The following is a 21,857-nucleotide window of genomic DNA, read 5'->3' on the forward strand; positions in this document are numbered from 1 at the left end:
TTTGAGACATCCACTGACCTTCCTCCTGCTTCATCTCCAGAGGTTCCTCCTTAGACCTGTCCCTCTTCTCCTCCTGTGTGCTGCTGCTGCTATTGGGGGACTCAGCCTGCTTGGTGTCTGTTGCAGTCACAGGCTTCCCTGATCCTGACTGTATGGTTGGTGTTAGAGTCTCAGTGGCCTGGTCAGCCTCCTTTGGAGGCTGTCTCACTAGCGTCTCAGAGTCAGTCCTCTCAGCCTCCCCTGGCCTCTCTGTTCTGTTGGTGGAGGCTCCAGCCTTGGGGCTGATCTCAGCACTGGACACAGTGGCTGCCGGTATGATTACCTCTTCTGCACCAGCCTTGAAATCAGACTCTGGGGCATTCTTGTCCTCCATCTAAAACAATAAAATGGGCTTTACAATCAGATCCAGAGCAGCAGAATTTCACACACACATTTGAACCCACACAGTACTCAGTGCCTGGTGAGATGGTACAGTCTAGAGACACCGGGACTCACCTGAACTTTCAACTGCTGCTGCGTGTGGCTGACGGCTACCTCAGGTGCTGTACCCTCATGGCCGTTGCCTAGCAGCTCAGCTCGATTGTCACCAGCAGTAGATGCCTGGAGGTCCCGGCCAGTGGGGCTGTGTGGTTTCCCATTGGCTGTGGACTTGGAGTGTGTATCCCTGGGCATCTCTGAGGTGGGGTCCTTGGAGACCTTGGGGGGATGGACGGTGCGCTTGGCACTGGGCTCCTGAGGCAGGTCCCCTTTACTGACATTGACCGGCTTGGTCTGCCCCTCTCCTCCAGCCTTCACCCCAGACTCTGGCCTGTCTGCTGGTTTGTAGTTCACGGTGCGTTTGACACCGCGCTCTGCTTTGCCACGCCTCTGTTCACACTGTGCCGGAGGAGCAGACGTCTGGGTGGACAGTTCGGCCATGTCGGCCGTCTCCGGGACAGACTTCTCTGGCTTTACCACAGGCTTTACCAGCGGCGTCTGTTTCTGGTCTTTACCGTTCTTGACCTCCACTTTCATAGGCTGCTTCTCCTTTTTATTTTGCTGCAGGGAGATGAGACAAAATGTTGTTGATTTTTGTACGTATTTCTTTTAGGAATTGTGTTAAAACCTTCACAAGAGACAGGTAATAGTCACATGATGGTAGTTAATGGTATTCCATGAGAACCACGTGCTGAATGACAGCATGGAGGCCAGATGGCAGACTCACCGTAAGGGAAGGCCAGGAGTGGAAGGGGATCTTCTTGTGCATGACCAGCAGGAGGAAGCCACTCTTCTCTTTGTACTGCACTTTGCTGCAGGAGCCCTCAATCTCCTCGTGCAGATGACAGTCCCACTGGCGCCCATCTGGAGAGAGAGCAGTCACGGGCCATCAGACTAGTGCTAATGCTGCATGTTCACAGTGAACGGCTAAATGCCACACATACCAAAGACACGTACACACACTCCCTCATTCAAACACCATCTCAGCACGCACGCTTCCTCATTCAAACACCATCTCAGCACACACACTAAAAAACGGACATGTAGCCTGTACAAGCTCTCATACACGTGCAATCATCACATACACTTAGGCTATAAGACATGTAGTTAGTTTGTGCTCTCACCTGGGAAGCGGGCCTGACAGTCTGTGTCGGTGAAGGTAGTGGCGACGTCCTCCACCCTCTGCACCCCGTCTCCACAGCGCAGCCTCGCGATCACCTCATTAGCATTCTGCTTCCAGTCCACAAACACATCTACACAGCACGAGCAGAGACAACACAGTCTGTCAGAGGACTACAAACACATCTACACAGCACCGAGCAGAGACAGCACAGTCTGTCAGAGGACTACAAACACATCTACACAGCACCGAGCGAGCAGAGACAGCACAGTCTGTCAGAGGACTACAAACACATCTACACAGCACGAGCAGAGACAACACAGTCTGTCAGAGGACTACAAACACATCTACACAGCACGAGCAGAGACAACACAGTCTGTCAGAGGACTACAAACACATCTACACAGCACCGAGCGAGCAGAGACAGCACAGTCTGTCAGAGGACTACAAACACATCTACACAGCACGAGCAGAGACAACAGTCTGTCAGAGGACTACAAACACATCTACACAGCACGAGCAGAGACAACACAGTCTGTCAGAGGACTACAAACACATCTACACAGCACCGAGCGAGCAGAGACAGCACAGTCTGTCAGAGGACTACAAACACATCTACACAGCACGAGCAGAGACAACAGTCTGTCAGAGGACTACAAACACATCTACACAGCACGAGCAGAGACAACACAGTCTGTCAGAGGACTACAAACACATCTACACAGCACCGAGCGAGCAGAGACAGCACAGTCTGTCAGAGGACTACAAACACATCTACACAGCACGAGCAGAGACAGCACAGTCTGTCAGAGGACTACAAAACACATCTACACAGCACGAGCAGGGACAACACAGTCTGTCAGAGGACTACAAACACATCTACACAGCACGAGCAGAGACAACACAGTCTGTCAGAGGACTACAAACACATCTACACAGCACCGAGCGAGCAGAGACAGCACAGTCTGTCAGAGGACTACAAACACATCTACACAGCACGAGCAGAGACAACAGTCTGTCAGAGGACTACAAACACATCTACACAGCACGAGCAGAGACAACACAGTCTGTCAGAGGACTACAAACACATCTACACAGCACCGAGCGAGCAGAGACAGCACAGTCTGTCAGAGGACTACAAACACATCTACACAGCACGAGCAGAGACAGCACAGTCTGTCAGAGGACTACAAACACATCTACACAGCACGAGCAGAGACAACACAGTCTGTCAGAGGACTACAAACACATCTACACAGCACCGAGCGAGCAGAGACAGCACAGTCTGTCAGAGGACTACAAACACATCTACACAGCACGAGCAGAGACAACACAGTCTGTCAGAGGACTACAAACACATCTACACAGCACCGAGCGAGCAGAGACAGCACAGTCTGTCAGAGGACTACAAACACATCTACACAGCACCGAGCGAGCAGAGACAACACAGTCTGTCAGAGGACTACAAACACATCTACACAGCACGAGCAGAGACAACACAGTCTGTCAGAGGACTACCACACTCAGCATACCACAGGGATTACCTTCAAAACGGATTCTGTAACACAAGAACACTTTGTCCACAGCGCATGCTGTGACTGTGTTAGACAAGTATGCAAATCAACCTAGAATAGTCTACAACAGATCAGTACAGCTAGACGTAGAGGAATAGATAAGGGTTGAATATTTTACCGATATTTTACAAAATGTTCCATCCTGAGAATAAATCACTTTTCTCCCGGGTAACCTGCTATTTTTCTCGCCAAACCGGAAGTGTCATTCAAAAGCATTATAAAGCATATAAAGCTTTATAAAGCATTATAAATGTCTGGATGTGATTAGAGCTTTGATCAGCATGAAAATTCAGACCTGATGCTACCTGAGTCTAATGAGACATATTAAATACATTTAATGAGCCCTACATTAACCACATAATGAGCCCGAGCCCCAAAAAAAAGACCAAATGATTGTGCCGTTATCCAATACACATATGAGATAGGCTCCTGCACATTACGCACGACAGAAAAACAGAAAAGCCCATAGACGTAGCTTGCTTTGTGCTCTTTTCGGTAAATAAATGAAACTAGTTCCAGTAGGCTAATCTTTTTGGAGTGTGAACTGTATTACTGTATAATATGGACTGGAATTACACACATTGTTCAAAACACGATAAAGCAGAAGAGAACACGCGATTCTTGTAACAATGTAGGCCGCATGTGCTGCACAAGTATAGGCTAGCGAATTAGATTTAGATTCAGAAAAATAATAGGGCCTATTTGTATAATTAGTAGGCTGATGCATATACCTTTCATAATGTTATTAGCCTACCTCGTTCTCTCTCTATTGTTGCTACATTCCTTCCGCGCTTTCAACAGTTACCGTAAACGTATTTTATTTATCTTCATCATTCTAATGACATCCTTGAATAATATAGGACTACAATTAGATGCAGAAAGCTGTCACTTCTCTTCGCGAAGATTGAGTGGTTATGGGTCTGAATAAATAACTGCTATAGGCTACCGCCATCGAACAGTCACTCTTCTTTCAAAACTACCTGTGAGCTCTATTGGCTGCTGTATTTAACACTCAAAAAAAAAGTGTCTTGTCTTTAAATAGTCTATTGGTACAGGAAATGTCCAACAAAGCTATTCTAGACTAGCTGTTCCTGCATGAGACTCCAAGAGCTAAGGAGCATTTTTTAAAGGAGAGGCCAGCGGAGCACAGGTGCCTGCCTATTGCACAAGAGACCGATGCTATAAACTATAAGCTTATTATACATGACCCATCATTAAATTTGCTTAAATATAAGGCTAATACTGCATTGAATGTATTACCTGAAAGAGGGAGGCTAGGACATCTATATATACTGTATATAGCCCTATATATCTAGAACAGGATTATCTACATTGAAGTCGGAAGTTTACATACACCTTAGCCAAATACATTTAAACTCAGTTTCACAAATCCTGACATTTAATCCTAGTAAAAATTCCCTGTCTTAGGTCAGTTAGGATCACCACTTTATTTTAAGAATTTGGACTGTCAGAATAATAGTAGAGAGAGTGATTTATTTCAGCTTTTATTTCTTTCATCACATTCCCAGTGGGTCAGAAGTTTACATGCTACCAAATACTAATTGAGTGTATTGCCTTTAAATTGTTTGACTTGGGTCAAACGTTTTGGGTAGCCTTCCACAAGCTTCCCACAATAAGTTGGGTGAATTTTGGCCCATTCCTCCTGACAGAGCTGGTGTAACTGAGTCAGGTTTGTAGGCCTCCTTGCTCGCACACGCCTTTTCAGTTCTGCCCACATATGTTCTATAGGATGGTGTTACGCACGCCTCTGAGAAGAGGGAACGCAACTCCCTGCTACAACTCAACTCTCTGTGAAGTGCAAGAGGTATGAACTGTAGGTGGGAGAAAGGACGACAAAGGCAGAATTTACCGTTTACTAGGATTTATTTCCTACACGGTAATATGGGGAAAAGGGGCTGGACGGAACCAAAGGAAAGAAAGTAAATATCAAAGCTCCCCCTCTCCTATCTAACCTGCCTACCCACTTAACTTACCTAACTTAGCACCACCTTGTGCCCTAACCAAAATACAGGGAGTGGTCCGCCCAGGTCTTACCTAGTGTGCCTAGACAATAAATATACTACGGGTATATGTATGCCCGCGGGCCTCTTGCCTAAGCACTCCCAAAGTGCCTTCTCCTTCCCCCCTGGGAACAAATGAAACAGAACAATCAATTTCAATAATCAAAACAGTGCGTCCTATAACACATAACAGACATAACCAATCAGCTCCCTCAGCAACAACTTACATAGTACATACCAAATCTCTTTGAGAAACAACCAACACTTTATCACAATCAAATTCTCCAGCAAAAATCTCTCTCTCTAATCTCTCCAAAATATTCAATCTCCTCCTCCTCCTGAACAGAACACTGGCTTTTATATAGCTTCAGGAGTCTAATTGGATACAGCTGCATCTTGACGAGGGGGCGGGGTCAGCTCCAATCATCAATTAGCCTGGGGTCGACCAATCAGCTGGTTGGGGAGAACTCAGGAAGCTATCTCCTGAAACACACACACTCAAATACAAAAGCTACAACACAGAAACTGGGGAACGTAACAGATGGTGGTCAGGGCTTTGTGATGGCCACTCCAATACCTTGACTTTGTTGTCCTTAAGCCATTTTGCCACAACTTTGGAAGTATGCTTGGGGTCATTGTCCATTTGGAAGACCCATTTGCGACCAAGCTTTTACTTCCTGACTAATGTCTAAGATGTTGCGTCAATATATCCACATAATTTCCCTTCCTCATAATGCCATCTATTTTGTGAAGTGCACCAGTCCCTCCTGCAGCAAAGCATCTCCACAACATGATGCTGCCACCCCCGTGCTTCACGGTTGGGATGGTGTTCTTCGGCTTGCAAGCATCCCCATTTCTCCTCCAAACATAACAATGGTCATTATGGCCAAACGGTTCTGTTTTTGTTTCATCAGACCAGAGGACATTTCTCCAAAAAGTACGATCTTCGTCCCCATGTGCAGTTGCAAACCGTAGTCTGGCATTTTTATGGCAGTTTTGGAGCAGTGGCTTCTTCCTTGCTGAGCGGCCTTTCAGGTTATGTCGATATAGGACTCGTTTTACTGTGGATATAGATACTTTTGTACCTGTTTCCTCCAGCATCTTCACAAGGTCCTTTGCTGCTGTTCTGGGATTGATTTGCACTTTTTGCACCAAAGTACGTTCATCTCTAGGAGACAGAGCACGTCTCCTTCCTGACCGGTATGACAGCTGCGTGGTCCCATGGTGTTTATTGTTTGGACGTGGTACCTTAAGGTATTTGGAAATTGCTCCCAAGGATGAACCAGACTTGTGGAGGTCTACAATTTTTTTCCTGAGGTCATGGCTGATTTCTTTTTATTTTCCCATGATGTCAAGCAAAGAGGCACTGTGTTTGAAGGTAGGCCTTGAAATACATCCACAGGTACACCTTCAATTGACTCAAATGATGTCATTTAGCCTATCAGAATCTTCTAAAGCCATGACATCATTTTCTGGAATTTTCCAAGCCGCTTAAAAGGCATAGCCAACTTAGTGTATGTAAACTTCTGACCCACTGGAATTGTGATACAGTGAATTATAAGTGAAATAATGTCTGTAAACAATTGTTGGAAAAATTACTTGTCCCATGCACAAAGTAGATGTGCTAACCGACTTGCCAAAACTATAGTTTGTTAACAAGAAATTTGTGGAGTGGTTGAAAAACGAGTTTTAATGACTCCAACCTAAGTGTATGTAAACTTCCAACTTCAACTGTATTTTGGATGCAATTTGAATGGAGTTAATGGAGAGCTCGCGCCTGCGCTGATTTAACGCAACGATATTCCAGCAATATGCCGTTTTTAAACTCTGCAGCTGCAATTGTTTTTAAAACAAGGTGACCCCCGAAAGCCAGACGGAGATGGGTAAATTAGATGCGCATTGGGTCATTATATTACTGCAAAATAGATTATGTTGCAGCAAATGTAGGCCTACCTGTTACCATGATGAGATGATAGGTCTACAAGCATTGTGAACTGCGCTCCATACTGACAGGCTGTCTTGTCCCCACCCAGAGCGTTGATTCATCACGCCGAGGCCGTAGAGAAGCCAGATTGAGCCATGGCATATCATTTATCAATTCCATTTCACACCATGCTGTTCATATAAATAATTTACCGGTTTCGCTCAGTTATTCATCCCGGAAAAGGGGAGTGGTTTTGAGAGGTAAATCCGGTAACCGGGTTCCCCCCATTCAACCCTAGACTAGATATAATTTAGTTAGAGGACTAGATTTACTATACCTATACAATTACCATAAGATATAGATCAATGCATTCCTCATCTGAAAACGGCTTAAAAAATACTGCAGCATCACAAGAGACTAGATTTACAGAAATGCACACATACAATTATTTGCAATAACTTCTAAAAGCCTGTTTTTTCTTTGTCTTTATGGGGTATTGTGTATAGATTGATTAATTTAATAAGGATGTAACGTAATAAAACGTGGAAGAAGTCAAGGGGTCTGAATAATTTCCGAATGCAACATTCAACATGAACTTCTTTGGACGGTAGAAAAATGAATCCACTGCTAAAACATTTGTTTCACCAGAGACACTCCCAAATGACAGCTTGTTAAAATTCACAAACATACAAAATAAGATAAATAATCTTCATTCTAATTTGTTTTTAAACTGAAATAATAAATCACAAACATTGGCAATGCTCAGCCAACCTACCTTTCGTCACTGTGAAGCTGCAGCACCTGCCCTCTAAGTTGAAAGGCCCTCAAACAACCTCATGTTCTCTTGAGTCAGCATAAAGCCTGGGGTTCTCTTCTTGGCAGTGCGTGCAGGTCATGTATGGGAGTTCAGCTCAGTCTACTACGGTGCTCATGTTCACCACTACTACAGACTCTTGTTTATTCTCCTGCTATCTCACACACATATATAGTATACTACTCTCTCTCACGCACACAACACACCCTCGCTCTCTCTCACACAGTATACAACTCTCTCTCTCGCGCACACACACAGTATACAACACACCCTCGCTCTCACACACACACACACAGACAAGCTGTAAAATGTCCCAGGCAACACCAACCCCTCTACAGCTGGGCTCCCAGTCAGGCTGTAATCCATGTGACCCCCCTCTCCATAGACCCGGCTACGGTCCACTATGACATCACCATAGCATTGACGTTTGTCCTCCTTTGAACGAAATGGCTTTTACCACTAGGCTAGTCTGTAGTGTCTGTCGTTTTCTAGAAATTGTTGAAAGGCCTGTCACTTGCACATAGTTCCACATACATTGAAAGTATGATAGGAATTTTACTAATGTGTTACACCACTAAAATATGAAAGAAACTGGGGAGGTGCTTGGTGCGAATCAGTGAATGGAAGAGACAACAGCCAAGGCATTGGAAGGACACAAAGGATATAGTGTGGACAATGGGACCGAGGGTAGCTAGATGAGGCAAGAGGAGGATGCTGTGTGGGTGGAGAATCATGCTGGCCGGCCAGCCCTCTGAATTGATTGGGGTAATGCGTTCTAGTTAGAAACAGCAGACAGCAGAGCAGGGAGAGGCACAGCAGCTTTCTCTCGTGACCGTGACGAAGCCCGTTTCCCTGGATCCGGCATTACATCAGCTTGGATTACAACTCTTCAGCATTAAGCAGAGCAGCAACAGGCGCATGATACCTACCAATACCAGCCAGTGTTTCCCCTATATGCATTTAGCAAGAGGAGGGCCTCTAAAACCACACCATTGGCCACACTATTAGCTAACGTGAGTGGCTGGTGATCAGGCATTAGCTCCCTCCATCAGGGATGACATCTCAATTTCAGACAATACATAGACATGCATGGACATTGCTCAAACTAGACACTAATGTATTTGTCCTCTTGGTCAGTTGTGCACCGGGGTCACCCACTCCTCTTTCTATTCTGGTTAGAGCCAATTTGCTCTGTTCTGTGAAGGGAGTAGTACACAGCGTTGTACGAGATCTTCAGTTTCTTGGCAATTTCTCACATGGAATATCCTTCATTTCTCAGAACAAGAATAGACTGACGAGTTTCAGAAGAAAGGTCTTTGTTTCTGGCCATTTTGAGCCAGTTACCGAACCCACAAATGCTGATTCTCCAGATACTCAACTAGTCTAAAGAAGGCCAGTTTTATTGCTTTTTAAAATCAGGACAACAGTTTTCAGCCGTGCTAACATAATTGCAAAAGGGTTTTCTAATGATCAATTAGCCTTTTAAAATGATAAACTTGGATTAGCTAACACAACGTGCCACTGGAACACAGGAGTGATGGTTGATGATAAATGTAGATATTCCATTACAAAAACAACCGTTTCCAGCTACAATGGTCATTTACAACATTAACAATGTCTACACTGTATTTCTGATCAATTTGGTGTTATTTTAAATGGACAAAAAAAAAAGATTTTCTTTCATAAACACAGACATTTCTAAGTGACCCCAAACTTTTGAATGGGAGTGTACATGTTTCAAGCAGACCACCATCGTCCCTATGCCCAAGAAAGCCAAGGTGACCTACCTAAATGTCTACCGCCCTGTAGCACTCACGTCGGTAGCCATGATGTGCTTTGAGAGGCTGGTCATGGCTCACATCAACACCATCATCCCGGAAACCACAGACCCACTCCAATTTGCATACCACCCCAACAGATCCACAGATGATGCAATCTCAATCGCACTCCACACTGCCCTTTCCCACCTGTACAAAAGGAACACCTACGTGAGAATGCTGATAATTGAATACAGCTCAGCATTCAACCCCATAGTACCCACAAAGCTCATCACTAAGCTGAGGACCCTGGGACTAAACATCTCCTTCTGCAACTGGATCCTGGACTTTCTTTACAGGCTGCCCCTAGGTTGTAAGTGTAGGCAACTACACATCTGCCACGCTGATCCTCAACACTGGGGCCCCTCAGGGGTGCGTGCTTAGTCCCCTCCTGTACTCCCTGTTCACCCATGACTGCGTGGCCAAGCACAACTCCAACACTATCATTAAGTCTGCCGATGACAACAGTGGTAGGCCTGATTACCGACAACAATGAGACAGCCTACAGGGAAGTCAGAGACCAGGCAGTGTGGTGCCAGGACAACAACCTCTCCCTCAACGTGAGCAAGACAAAGGAGATGATCGTGGACTACAGGAAAAGGAGGGCTGAACACGTCCCCATTCACATCGACAGGGCTGTAGTGGAACAGTTCGAGAGTTTCAAGTTTCACATCACCAACAAACTATCCATGGTCCAAACATACCAAGAAAGTCATGAAGAGGGCACGACAATGCCTTTTCCCCCTCAGGAGACTGAAAAGATTTGGCATGGGTCCCCAGATCCTCAAAACGTTCTACAGCTGCACCATCGAGAGCATCCCGACTGGTTGCAACACTGCCTGGTATGGCAACTCCTCGGCCTCAGACCGCAAGGCGCTACAGAGGGTAGTGCGTCCGGCCCAATACATCACTGGGGCCAAGCTTCCTGCCATCCAGGACCTCTAGTTTTACTGCAAGATATAAATTGCAACAATCATGTTTGTTCCTCAAACTATATATTTTATTCAAACTGAAAAAGATGAGGTAAATAGCCCACATTATCTAGAAAAATATATTTCAGGTTAAATTGAAATAGAAGGGTTTCAGTCTTACTTATTATATCATTCTGATTTTACATGAGCCCTATAAAAATCTATTTAATAAATTTTCTTTCCCAAACTCTGTTTTCGCCGGTTAGTTCTCAGGTTTCCGTTTTCCTGGTTCACTCTAAAAAATACATGTTTTTTTTATAGAAAAACAACAGGAGTGTTCTAAGTCCACAACAAAAACAAATGTGTTTGGCGTTCATGTAACGGTATTTTATTAGGATCCCCATTAGCTGTTGCAAAAGCAGCAGCTACTCTTCATGGGGTCCACATGAAACATGACATAATACAGAACATTAATAGACAACTACAGCTCAAGGACAGAACTACATACATTTTCCAAAAAAGGCACACGTAGCCTACATATCAATACATATACACAAACTATCTAGGTCAAATAGGGGAGAGGCGTTGCGCCGTGAGGTGGTCGAGTTCGCAAAACAAATACCCATTGGATTTATTAAAATAGTCAGGATATAATTCTGACAGGTAACCATAGGCACCATTATCAAATGTTTTCAGAATGTATCAGCAGATAATCGCCCAAAAAAGTTAGGGTAACCAAAAGCCTATTAAAAATGTGGGAAACAAATGAACGGCCGAAGCGATTCGGTAGGCTACAATGACTAACGAGACGAAAGTCACTCACTGCAGAGTCACTGTCTGGCAAGCCCTGACATCCCAGGAAAAAAAAAAAAAAACTATTGGTTTACTTGTCCCGATGCGACAGACATACAGTATAATCACGTTGCATGATTTATGAATGGCAAAGGGATATAAGAGATCGACTTTATTCAGTCAGTTTGACACCTTTTATACACTAACTGTTGACTAGTTGTCAATCAATGCACAGCAAATAGCCAATGTCACACGACTCCACGTGGACAGCTATGCGAAGCACATGAAAGAAAATAAACGATTGTGCCAGAAAACAATAATTATGGCTAGGTGGATTTCGACTCATCGTTACCACTTACATTTACACGGGACGTGCAAATTCACAAGCATCATGCGCACTCCCTCAGTGTCAAGACATTCTACTGCAACTAACCACATCACACAAATTAGACCGGGAAGCAGGACAGACAGCAGACTGTTTCCCTGTCATCAGCTGCTTTGTGATTAACAGGCAGAAAATGCCTATCAGTCATTATGGCAGGAGAGGAATCGACAGACTAGCGAATTAAAAGTTGTAAATGAAAAGTAGCCTAGTTAAAGCTCCAATATGTAACTTTTTTGGGCGACCAGACCAAATCCACATAGAAATGCGTGTTATAGTTTTGTCATTCTCATTGAAAGTAAGTCTAAGAAGTGGTATGGTGCCGATAGACATGGCCGCCATGTTTTATCACCGCCTGGTACGACAACTGCACCGTCCGCAACCACAGGGCTCTCCAGAGGGTGGTGCGGTCAGCCCAACGCGTCACCGGGAGCACACTGCGTGCCCTTCGGGACATCTACAGCACCTCGGTGTCACAGGAAGGTCAAGAAGATTATCAAGGACCGCAGTCACCAGGGTCACGAGCTATTCACCCCACTTTCATCCAGAACGCGAGGATAGTACAGGTGCATCAAAGCTGGGACAGAGACGGAAAAACAGCTTCTTTCCAAAGGTCATTAGACTGTTACATAGCCATTACTAGCCAGTCTCCACCCAGTATCCTGCCCTGAACTTAGTCACTGTCACTAGCTGGCTACCACCCAGGTTACTCAACCCTGTACCTTAGAGGCTGCTGCTGCCCTATGTACATAGAACACTGTTTAATAATGGAAGACTGGTCACTTTAATAATGTTTACATATTGTTTTACCCATTTCATATGTATATACTGTATTCTAGTCAAGGCCATCCTATTTTACTATTACTGTACATATACTGCACTGTTGGAGCTAGGAACACAAGCATTTCCCTACAACCGCAATAACATCTGCTAAGCGTGTGTATGTGACCAATAGAATTCGAAGTAGATCTATTTTATGTACGCCATTTCTATTCTTCCCATTCTTAAGTTTGATCTTTGTGTCTTTTGTTCAGATTTGTACACCAGCTTCAAACAGATGAAAACACTAAAACAATATATTTGTTCATGGAAAAGGTATTTCACAGCAGTTAAGATGGTACAATGATTCTCTACACTACACATGCTTGTTTTGTCACAGAAACTGAAATTAGAATTGAGCAACCAGGAAATAGCGGATCGATTTCTGCATAATGCATCTTTAATACGAAGTGGAAAAAGTAGGCGGCTGAAAATGTGTCTGTAACCGGCTGATTAGCCAACGGCGCTAATGGAAAACACTGCAGAGATGACACAAAGCAAACTTCAAGTACCGTTCAACACCACTAGTCTCCCCCATTTATCATCAGATTTTATGTCATATACAAATCAAAATAGGCTCAACATAAGGCTGATTTTTTTTCTTCACTAACTGGTCTTCTGACCAATGAGATCAGCAACAACAACAAAAATACCTTGTGTGAAATGATCTGATGTGATTGGCCAAATCAAAAGAAGTCACCTACATATATTTTTCTGTTTCAAGCTCCAACAGTGCAGTAATACCTAACAATACACACAAATCCCCCAAATTAAAATAAATATCAGAACGAGCAATGTTAGAGTGCAGAAAATATATAGAATGGTGTGAATAGACTGTATATGAATAGAAAAGGTGTGTACAGCAGTAGTTATATAGGACGAACCTTGACTAGAATACAGTACATACATATGAAGTGTGTAAAACAGTACGTAAACATTATTAAAAAGTGACCAGGGTTCAATGACTATGTACATAGGGCAGCAGTCTCTAAGGTGCAGGGTTGTAGCCGATTAGTAGCAGTGACTAAGGTTCAGGGCTGGGCTAGTGGTGACTATTTAACAGTCTGACGGCCTGGAGATAGAAGCTGTTTTTCCAGTTTCTCGGTCCCAGATTTGATGCACCTGTAATGTCTCCGCCTTCTAGATGGTAGCGGGGTGAATGGGCCGTGGCTCAGGTCCTTGATTATTTTTTGGCCTTCCCGTGACACCGGGTGCTGTAGATGTCCTGGAGGGCAGGCAGTGAGCTCCCAGTAACACATTGGTCAAAAGTGGGAAAACAATATCAAAATTGGGCTGCCGTGTAAACGCAGGCAAAAAGACTTGCTCTCAGCAAACAATCTACTAATGCTAATAAAGCAGCATCTCAGGGATGTACCCTCGTGCCTTGCCAAGTTAACCACAGACAAATCTCTCCCCTTCAAACATTTCACCTTTCTTGTGCTCTGCGTTGGCCCCTGCTGCTGCTCGCTTGGCCTCCCTGCTCTCCTGGTTGGCCCTGTCCTTCTGCTTCTTCTTGCTGGTGCTGTCATCTGCGCCGCGCTGACCCCCATTCCGCCGGCCTGACTCACTGCTGCTGGCCATCTTCAGGCGCTTGGCGCTCACGGGCCGCCCGTCGCCGGCGTCACTGCTGCCGCTGGGGTCTGGTTCTGAGGTGTGCCGCTTTCTACCCGGTCCAGCTATCTTGGCGATGATACAGGTCAGAAATCTCCCGGAACAGAATCAGGGGTCCTGAAAAGAGTCAGGGGACCCACCACAGTTATGAATGAGTGTTGCAGAGCTACATAAGAGTCATAAAGAATGTGGTCTGTGGTGTATATAGTAGGTTATAGAATATATGATCAATTAAATCATTTACACATGCACACATTCAAATTTGAAACCTCACCCCATTCAGATTAAACTCACATTTTAAACATCCCCAGTACATTGATCAGATTGGATTCTGTCTGCAAACATTGCAATAAGTATCTCTGCATTTACTACCAAGATGACTTGGGGTGGCTGTCTTATTGAGTATCCCAACTATTTGTGATATTAGCTACTGTATCTAGCTAGCTATCTTGAATATTTTGCCTTGGATGTTGCACCCTGGATTGCAAGACAATGTGACTCTAAAATATCTACGTTACCTTCGGTACAATGCTAACTAACGTTAACTACAATGTCTTTAAGTGATAGCTAGAGTATTGTTGTTTACTTTAGCCATTGCTTTTGGTTAATAATAGTATACCTAACATTAAACCTTTATGTCAATTTCTGCCACTGTCTCTTTACCCTCAATGCAATGGCGTCATGTTCATGCGGCAAGTTAGTTGTTAGCTAGTGTCGACCAGTTACTTAACGTTAGGTAGCTAGCTAACTAAATGCTAAAATAAGTTACTTGGCTATCAATGATCATTGGCCAATCAGTTATTTTTTTTAAATCTGACAATTCAACATTAAAATGTTAACAGGTGATCGCTATAATGTCATTAACAACAGGGATAAATTGCCAATGTAACGTTAACGTTACCTGGCTATCTAGCTAGCCGGCTAAGGTTAGCTAAGCTAACAACAGTTAGCCAACTAGCTTTATCTTCCTAGCTAAATTACTAGCAGTTCTGGCGAATGTCATTAGCTTGTTAGCTAATTTAGCTACCTAACGTTTGTCAGTTGTTGACAATCTAAACAACCAATACATATTGACAATATCGCCTCATGACTTATAATTGAACATTTCTAAAAATACTAGCCAGTATGACCGACTACTTACAAAACATGTATAATTTGGAGTGTCGTCTCCCCGTCTTTGTGCACAATGGCCGGCGAGTCCGTACTTCTTCAGCCCTCCCTAAGCTCCTTGACGGCCGCGGGCCTCTGCTCACCCCTTCCCGCAATCGAAACCCCGTACTCTGGTGTTTCTAGAATATTCTCGTTATCCAGGTCCCATCTCTTATAGATTCCTAAATATTTTTAATCAAATATAGGTACGTGAATGGAAACAAAACGATAAATCGCTTCAACCTAAATTACTCTTACCAGCCCACGGGAAATGACTCGCACTTTGTTTAGGAACAAAAACAGTCCAAACCGAAATCCACTTAGAAGACTGACCACTTCCTGGAGGCAAGCAGGCTGAGGCGGCACTGTAAAACCCAACCCCGCACAATGGTAAAATCTCAATTGCAATCTCCTCGCATCCTCTCTCTTCGCTTCCTTCTAATAATCCATTGGATGAGAAAGGCAAAGGTCCCGCCCCTTTGACCTTCTCCTCCAATGGGTTTTGAGAAGGAGGCGAGGGACACGAGAATTGTGCAATTGAAAAATGTCTATTGAGATTCTCCCATGTGACAAATGTTTTCTTGGCTGGTTCTACAGGAAGGCAGCTATGAAACCAGAGCATGAGATTAGTAAAACAGGCCTATTATATGTGGTTTATTATAGAGCGATGTTGAATATGACATGAACTAGTCTAGACATGACCATTTTTTACGATATTCTCCTTAGGTGATCCACATCTCTCTCCCCACCATTGCATATGCAATGTATGTTTATTATGTGCATTGATGGTGTTCCAGTTTAATTAGTCACACAATTTCAGTTTCCCTACACTGGAGGGTGGAAATACTTTTTCAGTATTTATTTTCAGGCAACTCCAAAAAGCTTTCTCTCAATTACAGAAACAATACCAACCATTGAGTCTATGTAGTGTTTAAAGAGAACAAGCATCCCATCATTTAATCCAGGAGAGATCAGAAAACATGTCAAAGTAACCAATCATCCCCTGGTTCATCCTCAGTCAGTACACATAACAACTTTTGTTCATTGTTTTTCCAGAACAATCTATTCATAAGTACTTTTTTGGCATTATTTATATTCTGAATGTGGCAGTGTTTGGAGGATGATCTGAGTTGAGGCGAAACATATTTGCACATTTTCGTATTCTTCACACACACAAATGGATTATTATTTTCGTAAATGTCATGTGGAGCCACTTCTATCCTTCAGTTGAAAGTCACACAGTAATACACTGAGGGCACACAATGTTATATTAGATGTGTGAAATCTTACAATCAAAAAGACACAGTTACACAGTGTAGTTGGATAAGCACCATGGCTGTAGGTGCAGTACTGAGTTCCCCACTAGAGCGCATACAGTGTACACCCTACAAGAGAGTAAAGCAATAGTAGGTTCATATAGTGTCTGCAGTCAGTCAGTGTTTGGTTCAACTCGGCCAGATCCCTGTTTACTGACAGGTGTTGTAGATCTGAATCTGTTTGTTGATGTCGTTGAGGATAGCCTTCATCTTGTCTTCTAGGCCGTCCAACTGCCGGGCTTTGCCCTCCAACTTTTTCTGGTTCTCTTCATAGTCTTTCTCTAGTTCTGTGGATATAAAGTGTGTCAAGTTTATATCTTAATGTTTAATCTCAGAATAACCAGACTTGGCTGACTGACATACTGTAGACCTGTCCTGGCACCCCAATGGTGGAACCAGCTTCCCTCAGAAGCTAGGATAGCAGAGTCCCTGCCCATCTTCCGAAAGCACCTGAAACCTTACCTGTTCAAAGAGTATCTTAAATAAATAGAAAAAAATATATAATAATCTTGACTCCTATCTAAAAGTAGATAACTACTTTATTGAGGAAAAGTGTACTTACTATGCCTGTGATATGTGGTTGTCTCACCCAGCTATCTGAAAATGACTGCACGTCGCTCTGGATAAGAGCGTCTGCTAAATGACTAAAATGTCTGACGAAGGCCGTGAGGCCGATACCTAAAGCTTATTAAAGAGCAGTGATACTATCAAGAGCAGTGATACTATCAAGAGCAGTGTGCGGGTTCATAATTTTTTCTCAAATGACTAAAATGTAAAATGTACAGTTTGTTCTCTGGTTTGAGTACACCACCATCAGACAAATTCAGACAATACAGTGGCACTGTTGAACCACAAAAGGGCAATGTTGCCTTCGCTATTCTCCAAGGTTAGCTTGTGTAAATCAAAAACAATGCTGCTCTTAATTAAACAACGAGACCCAGTTCCCTCCAGGGTCCCTGCCACACACCTGCTAGTCTCTGGAGCTTGTTCTGGGCGTCTTTCAGTAGCTCCTTGGCCTCGTCTCTCAGGCGCCCTGCTGTCTTTTTGGCCTCCTGGACGGTCTTGGCTTTCCTGTCCACCAAGTCCTGCACTGTGTGATACTTATCTGTCAGCTCACCATCTAAAATCTGAGAGAAATAAGACAGCATAATTAGTAACAGTCACAGTATTAGTCCTAAATATACACATAAAATGAACACACACATACATAGAATGAACACACACACACACACACCTGCTTGGCATCATTGGCTTTGTCCCGTGCCATAGTGGCTGTCTCCTCAGCTCGAGCTGCTGCCATGCTGTTTTTTGCACGTTTGAGTTTCAGACCGTCAATCTCCCGACCCAGGTTGCCAAGGCGGTCCATGGCATTATTCAGGTCATGTTCACTGCTGGAGGTTTCAGACTCGATCTACGAGCAGGGAAAATATCAGGAATGTATTATCTCTTGATCCCCCTCATCCCATCAAACAGAATACAGATGGCGTCTACTCAGTTGAGTTCCTACTGTACCTGTGCTAGTCGGACCTCCGTTTCACCAATGTCAACCTTAGCCTGCTGTATGGCCTTCTCCGCTGCAGCCTGGGCTGTCTTAGCGTCCTCAAGTGCCCGTTTCACCGTCTCTGCTGTGGATTTCACCCCGTCTGCCCGATTCCTGCAGAACGGAAACACATGTTGGAATCAGGAACGTTTCGCTGTGCTGGACTATTCTCTTTGACTTGATAATGTTATAACGTATAACCCTCTACATACAAGATACACACACACACACACACACACACACACACACACCTGGCCTTCTTGGCCTCCTGCAGAAGCTGCTCTGCTTTGCGCACGTCGTCCTGTGTCTGTTTCAGAATGGCGTCTACGTTAGAGAGGCTTTGGACCCGGTCCTTGATCTCCTCTGCCAGGTGTCTGATCTGCTGTGGTGAGGCTGGGATGGACAGCTCCAGGACACGGTTAGCCACCGTTTCAATGCTGTCTGGATCAGCACCCTCCTCTGCAAGGAGACAGAAAAGATATTCAGATCAGCATAGAGATTTTTGACGCAGATTGGAAGTTAATACTTAATTATTATGATGCTGATCATGATGACAATCCTGAGGTGAAGATAAATTGCTTGTATGGTCCCATGTAGCCAAGGTCTGAACTCACTTTTCCTCTAATATCTGAATTCTCTGTCACTTTTCCAAAAATGTTTTCCTAGTAGCTAACTCACGCATGAGGAAGTCCCGGATCTGCTTGATGAGGTCCCGCAGGTCGTTGTTGGAGCGCTCCACCTTGTTCTTGGTGTTAGTGGCCTTGTCCAGAGCTGCCTGGGCTTTACCCTTTGCCTCCTCCGCCTTGCTCTTGGCATCTGCCACCTGAGAAGCCAAACAGGGGGATACAGAGAACCAGGGATAACTGTTATTAATTCCCCCGACTTTGCTGAGAGCTCCTTCATTGTAGAAGCGTTTTACCTACTATGACTGTGACATGTCGTTATCTCACCTAGTGAATGCATTAACTGTAGGTCGCTCTGAATAAGTGTCTGCTAAATGACTCAAATGTAAATGTACCCTCATACTGAAGGTGACACAGGGGTATGTATGCATTAATGACATGCCACAATAGATAGCAGGTCTTCCTTTCCTGTCAAGACAGTTTGGGTTTATCTATGAAGGAGTATGTATGTCCACTTGGAGTAACTGACCTTGTGGAAGAGCTCCTCTACCTCCCCCATGGCTACGTTCAGCTCTTTCTCTGCGTGCTTAGACTTCTCCAAGGAGTTCTCTGCCATCGCTACAGCACCGTTGCAGTTCAGGCCTCCACAGTGCCTGTTCCCCTCGTCGTCACGGCAACCCGCCCCTCCGCAATGGCTCTCTACACAGGGGGAATCGCCAGGGGCCCCACAGACCTGGTCAAAGGGGGTGGGGTGAAACATGTATCAGATTAGTAGATTTTCATAACTTTCCATGAACGCTGACCATTTGTATCTAGCTGTTTATGTTCATGCATGCTCACCTTCTCGTTGATCTTCTTCATGTCCAGGGTTTGTGCCTTGGCATTGAGGTCCCCCAGGGCTCGCTTGTTGGCGGCATTCTTGCGGTTGAAGTCGTCTTTCTTGGCAGAGATGAGGCGTTCTGTCTTGCGGCGGGTGTCTGCTGATTGGCTGACAGTGCTGGGCGTGGTAGTGGTGGACTGGTTGGCTCGCCGCTCTGCGTCCCGGGACTTATTATAGGAGATACGGATGCTTTCATATGCACCTGGGGGAAGGAGAGGGGCCTAATAATAAGAAGGCCACATTTAACTAATATTTCAAAAGTATTTCTACAAAAAAAACATTGATAACACCAGCCATTAACTTCTTTGGGGTAGGGGGCAGTATGTTCACGTCTGGATGAAAAGTGTGCCTAGAGTAAACTGCCTGCTACTCAGGCCCAGATCCTAGGATATGCATATTATTAGTAGATTTGGATAGAAAACACTCTGAAGTTTCTAAAACTGTTTGAATGATGTCTGTGAGTATAACAGAACTCATATGGCAGGCAATAACCTGAGAAAAGTTCCAACCAGGAAGTGGGAAATCTGAGGTTTGTAGGTTTTCAACTCTTTGCTTATCCAAGATACAGTGGAAATGTATCTTGGATGTTGCACTTATGTTGCACTTTCTAAGGCTTATCTTGGATGTTGCACTCATGTTGCACTTCCCAAGGCTTGTCAACAGTCTATAGATGTCAACAGTCTATAGAACCTTGTTTGATGCTTCTACTGTGAGGTGGGGGCAAATGAGAGGAGATTGAGTAAGGTCTCTCCCAGAGTGCCACGAGCTGACCATGCGCTGACCATGGGCGTTCATGTGAGAGTTAGCTGCGTTCCATCGCATTTCTGAAGACAAAGGAATTCTCCGGTTGGAACATTATTGAAGATTTATGTTAAAAACATCCTAAAAATTGATTCTATACATTGTTTGACATGTTTCTACAGACTGTAACGGAACTTTTTGGACTTTTCGTCCGTACTTTCCGCTGGACTTGCACGCTCGTCGTGAGTTTAGATTGTGTACTGAACGCGCTAACAACAAGGAGGAATTTGGACATAAATGATGGACATTATCGAACAAAACAAACATTTATTGTGGAACTGGGATTCCTGGGAGTGGATTCTGATGAAGATCATCAAAGGTAAGTGAATATTTATAATGCTATTTCTGATTTATGTTGACTCCAACATTGCGGATATCTCTTTGGGTTGATTTGTCGTATTAGCGCCGTACTCAGATTATTGCATGGTTTGCTTTTTCCGTAAAGTTAAAAAAAAAAATCTGACACAGCGGTTGCATTAAGGAGAAGTGGATCCAAAAATCAATGTGTAACACTTGTATTTTCATCAACATTTATGATGACTATTTCTGTAAATTGATGTGGCTCTCTGTAAAATCACCGGATGTTTTGGAACTACTGAACATAACACGCCAATGTAAACTGAGATTTTTGGATATAAATATGAACTTTATCGAACAAAACATACATGTATTGTGTAACATGAAGTACTATGAGTGTCATCTGATGAAGATCATCAAAGGTTGGTGATTAATTGTATCTATATTTCCGCTTTTTGTGACTCCTCTCTTTGGCTGGAAAAATGGCTGTGTTTTTCTGTGAATAGGCACTCACCTAACATAATCGTTTGGTTTGCTTTTGTCTTAAAGCCTATTTGAAATCAGACACTGTGGCTGGATTTACAACAAGTGTATCTTTAGAATGGTGTAAAATACATGTATGTTTGAGGAATTTTAATTATGGGATTTCTGTTGTTTTGAATTTGGCGCCCTGCAGTTTCACTGGCTGTTGACGAGGTGAGACGCTACCGTCCCACATACCCTAGAGAAGTTAAGGCACTACGTATCCCAGAATCCCTCTGGTGGAAGGGGGACAGGACGTCTCTGCTCACCCAGGAAGTTAGAGTTTTTCAGGATGTCCAGTTGGCGGTGGAGCTGATCTGAGGTCAGGTTGAGCTCTTTGGCCTCTCTCTCTAGAGCACTGAGCTCATTACTGGCCTCAACATTACTGTTCCCCACACTGGTCAGGTCTCCCTCCAGATGATTCAGTACATCTGTGGTCTCCCCTATCTGAGACCTGCAAGAGAAAG

General features: G+C 44.1%; 2 protein-coding genes across 17 annotated transcripts in view; both read right to left on the bottom strand.

Moving 5' to 3' along the window:
• The window catches only part of LOC139543013 (ubiquitin carboxyl-terminal hydrolase 19-like), a 34,010-nt gene extending 18,207 nt beyond the window's left edge, over nt 1-15,803 (bottom strand). For 12 of the 15 annotated variants that reach the window (XM_071349101.1, XM_071349100.1, XM_071349099.1 and 9 more), the window contains exons 1-6: nt 15,404-15,803; nt 14,082-14,379; nt 1,602-1,730; nt 1,205-1,341; nt 496-1,038; nt 19-373 (exon numbers count right to left, since the gene is read on the bottom strand). In XM_071349101.1, coding sequence (XP_071205202.1) covers nt 19-373; nt 496-1,038; nt 1,205-1,341; nt 1,602-1,730; nt 14,082-14,232 — 1,315 coding nt within the window. In that variant the 5' untranslated portion in view covers nt 14,233-14,379; nt 15,404-15,803. Of the gene's footprint in view, nt 1-18; nt 374-495; nt 1,039-1,204; nt 1,342-1,601; nt 1,731-7,891; nt 8,232-14,081; nt 14,380-15,403 lie in introns of those variants that run through there. The other 3 variants (XM_071349089.1, XM_071349090.1, XM_071349102.1) reach the window with 3 other exon arrangements.
• A 452-nt stretch (nt 15,804-16,255) lies between these two features.
• The window catches only part of LOC139543015 (laminin subunit beta-2-like), a 72,446-nt gene continuing 66,844 nt past the window's right edge, over nt 16,256-21,857 (bottom strand). For both annotated transcript variants that reach the window (XM_071349105.1, XM_071349104.1), the window contains 9 exons: nt 21,660-21,844; nt 19,731-19,972; nt 19,420-19,623; nt 18,946-19,090; nt 18,519-18,726; nt 18,240-18,381; nt 17,962-18,138; nt 17,695-17,854; nt 16,256-17,014 (listed from right to left, as the gene is read on the bottom strand). In XM_071349105.1, coding sequence (XP_071205206.1) covers nt 16,878-17,014; nt 17,695-17,854; nt 17,962-18,138; nt 18,240-18,381; nt 18,519-18,726; nt 18,946-19,090; nt 19,420-19,623; nt 19,731-19,972; nt 21,660-21,844 — 1,600 coding nt within the window. In that variant the 3' untranslated portion in view covers nt 16,256-16,877. The remainder of the gene's footprint in view (nt 17,015-17,694; nt 17,855-17,961; nt 18,139-18,239; nt 18,382-18,518; nt 18,727-18,945; nt 19,091-19,419; nt 19,624-19,730; nt 19,973-21,659; nt 21,845-21,857) is intronic.

Source organism: Salvelinus alpinus, chromosome 17 (genome assembly GCF_045679555.1).
Source record: "Salvelinus alpinus chromosome 17, SLU_Salpinus.1, whole genome shotgun sequence".
NCBI lineage: Eukaryota > Metazoa > Chordata > Actinopteri > Salmoniformes > Salmonidae > Salvelinus > Salvelinus alpinus.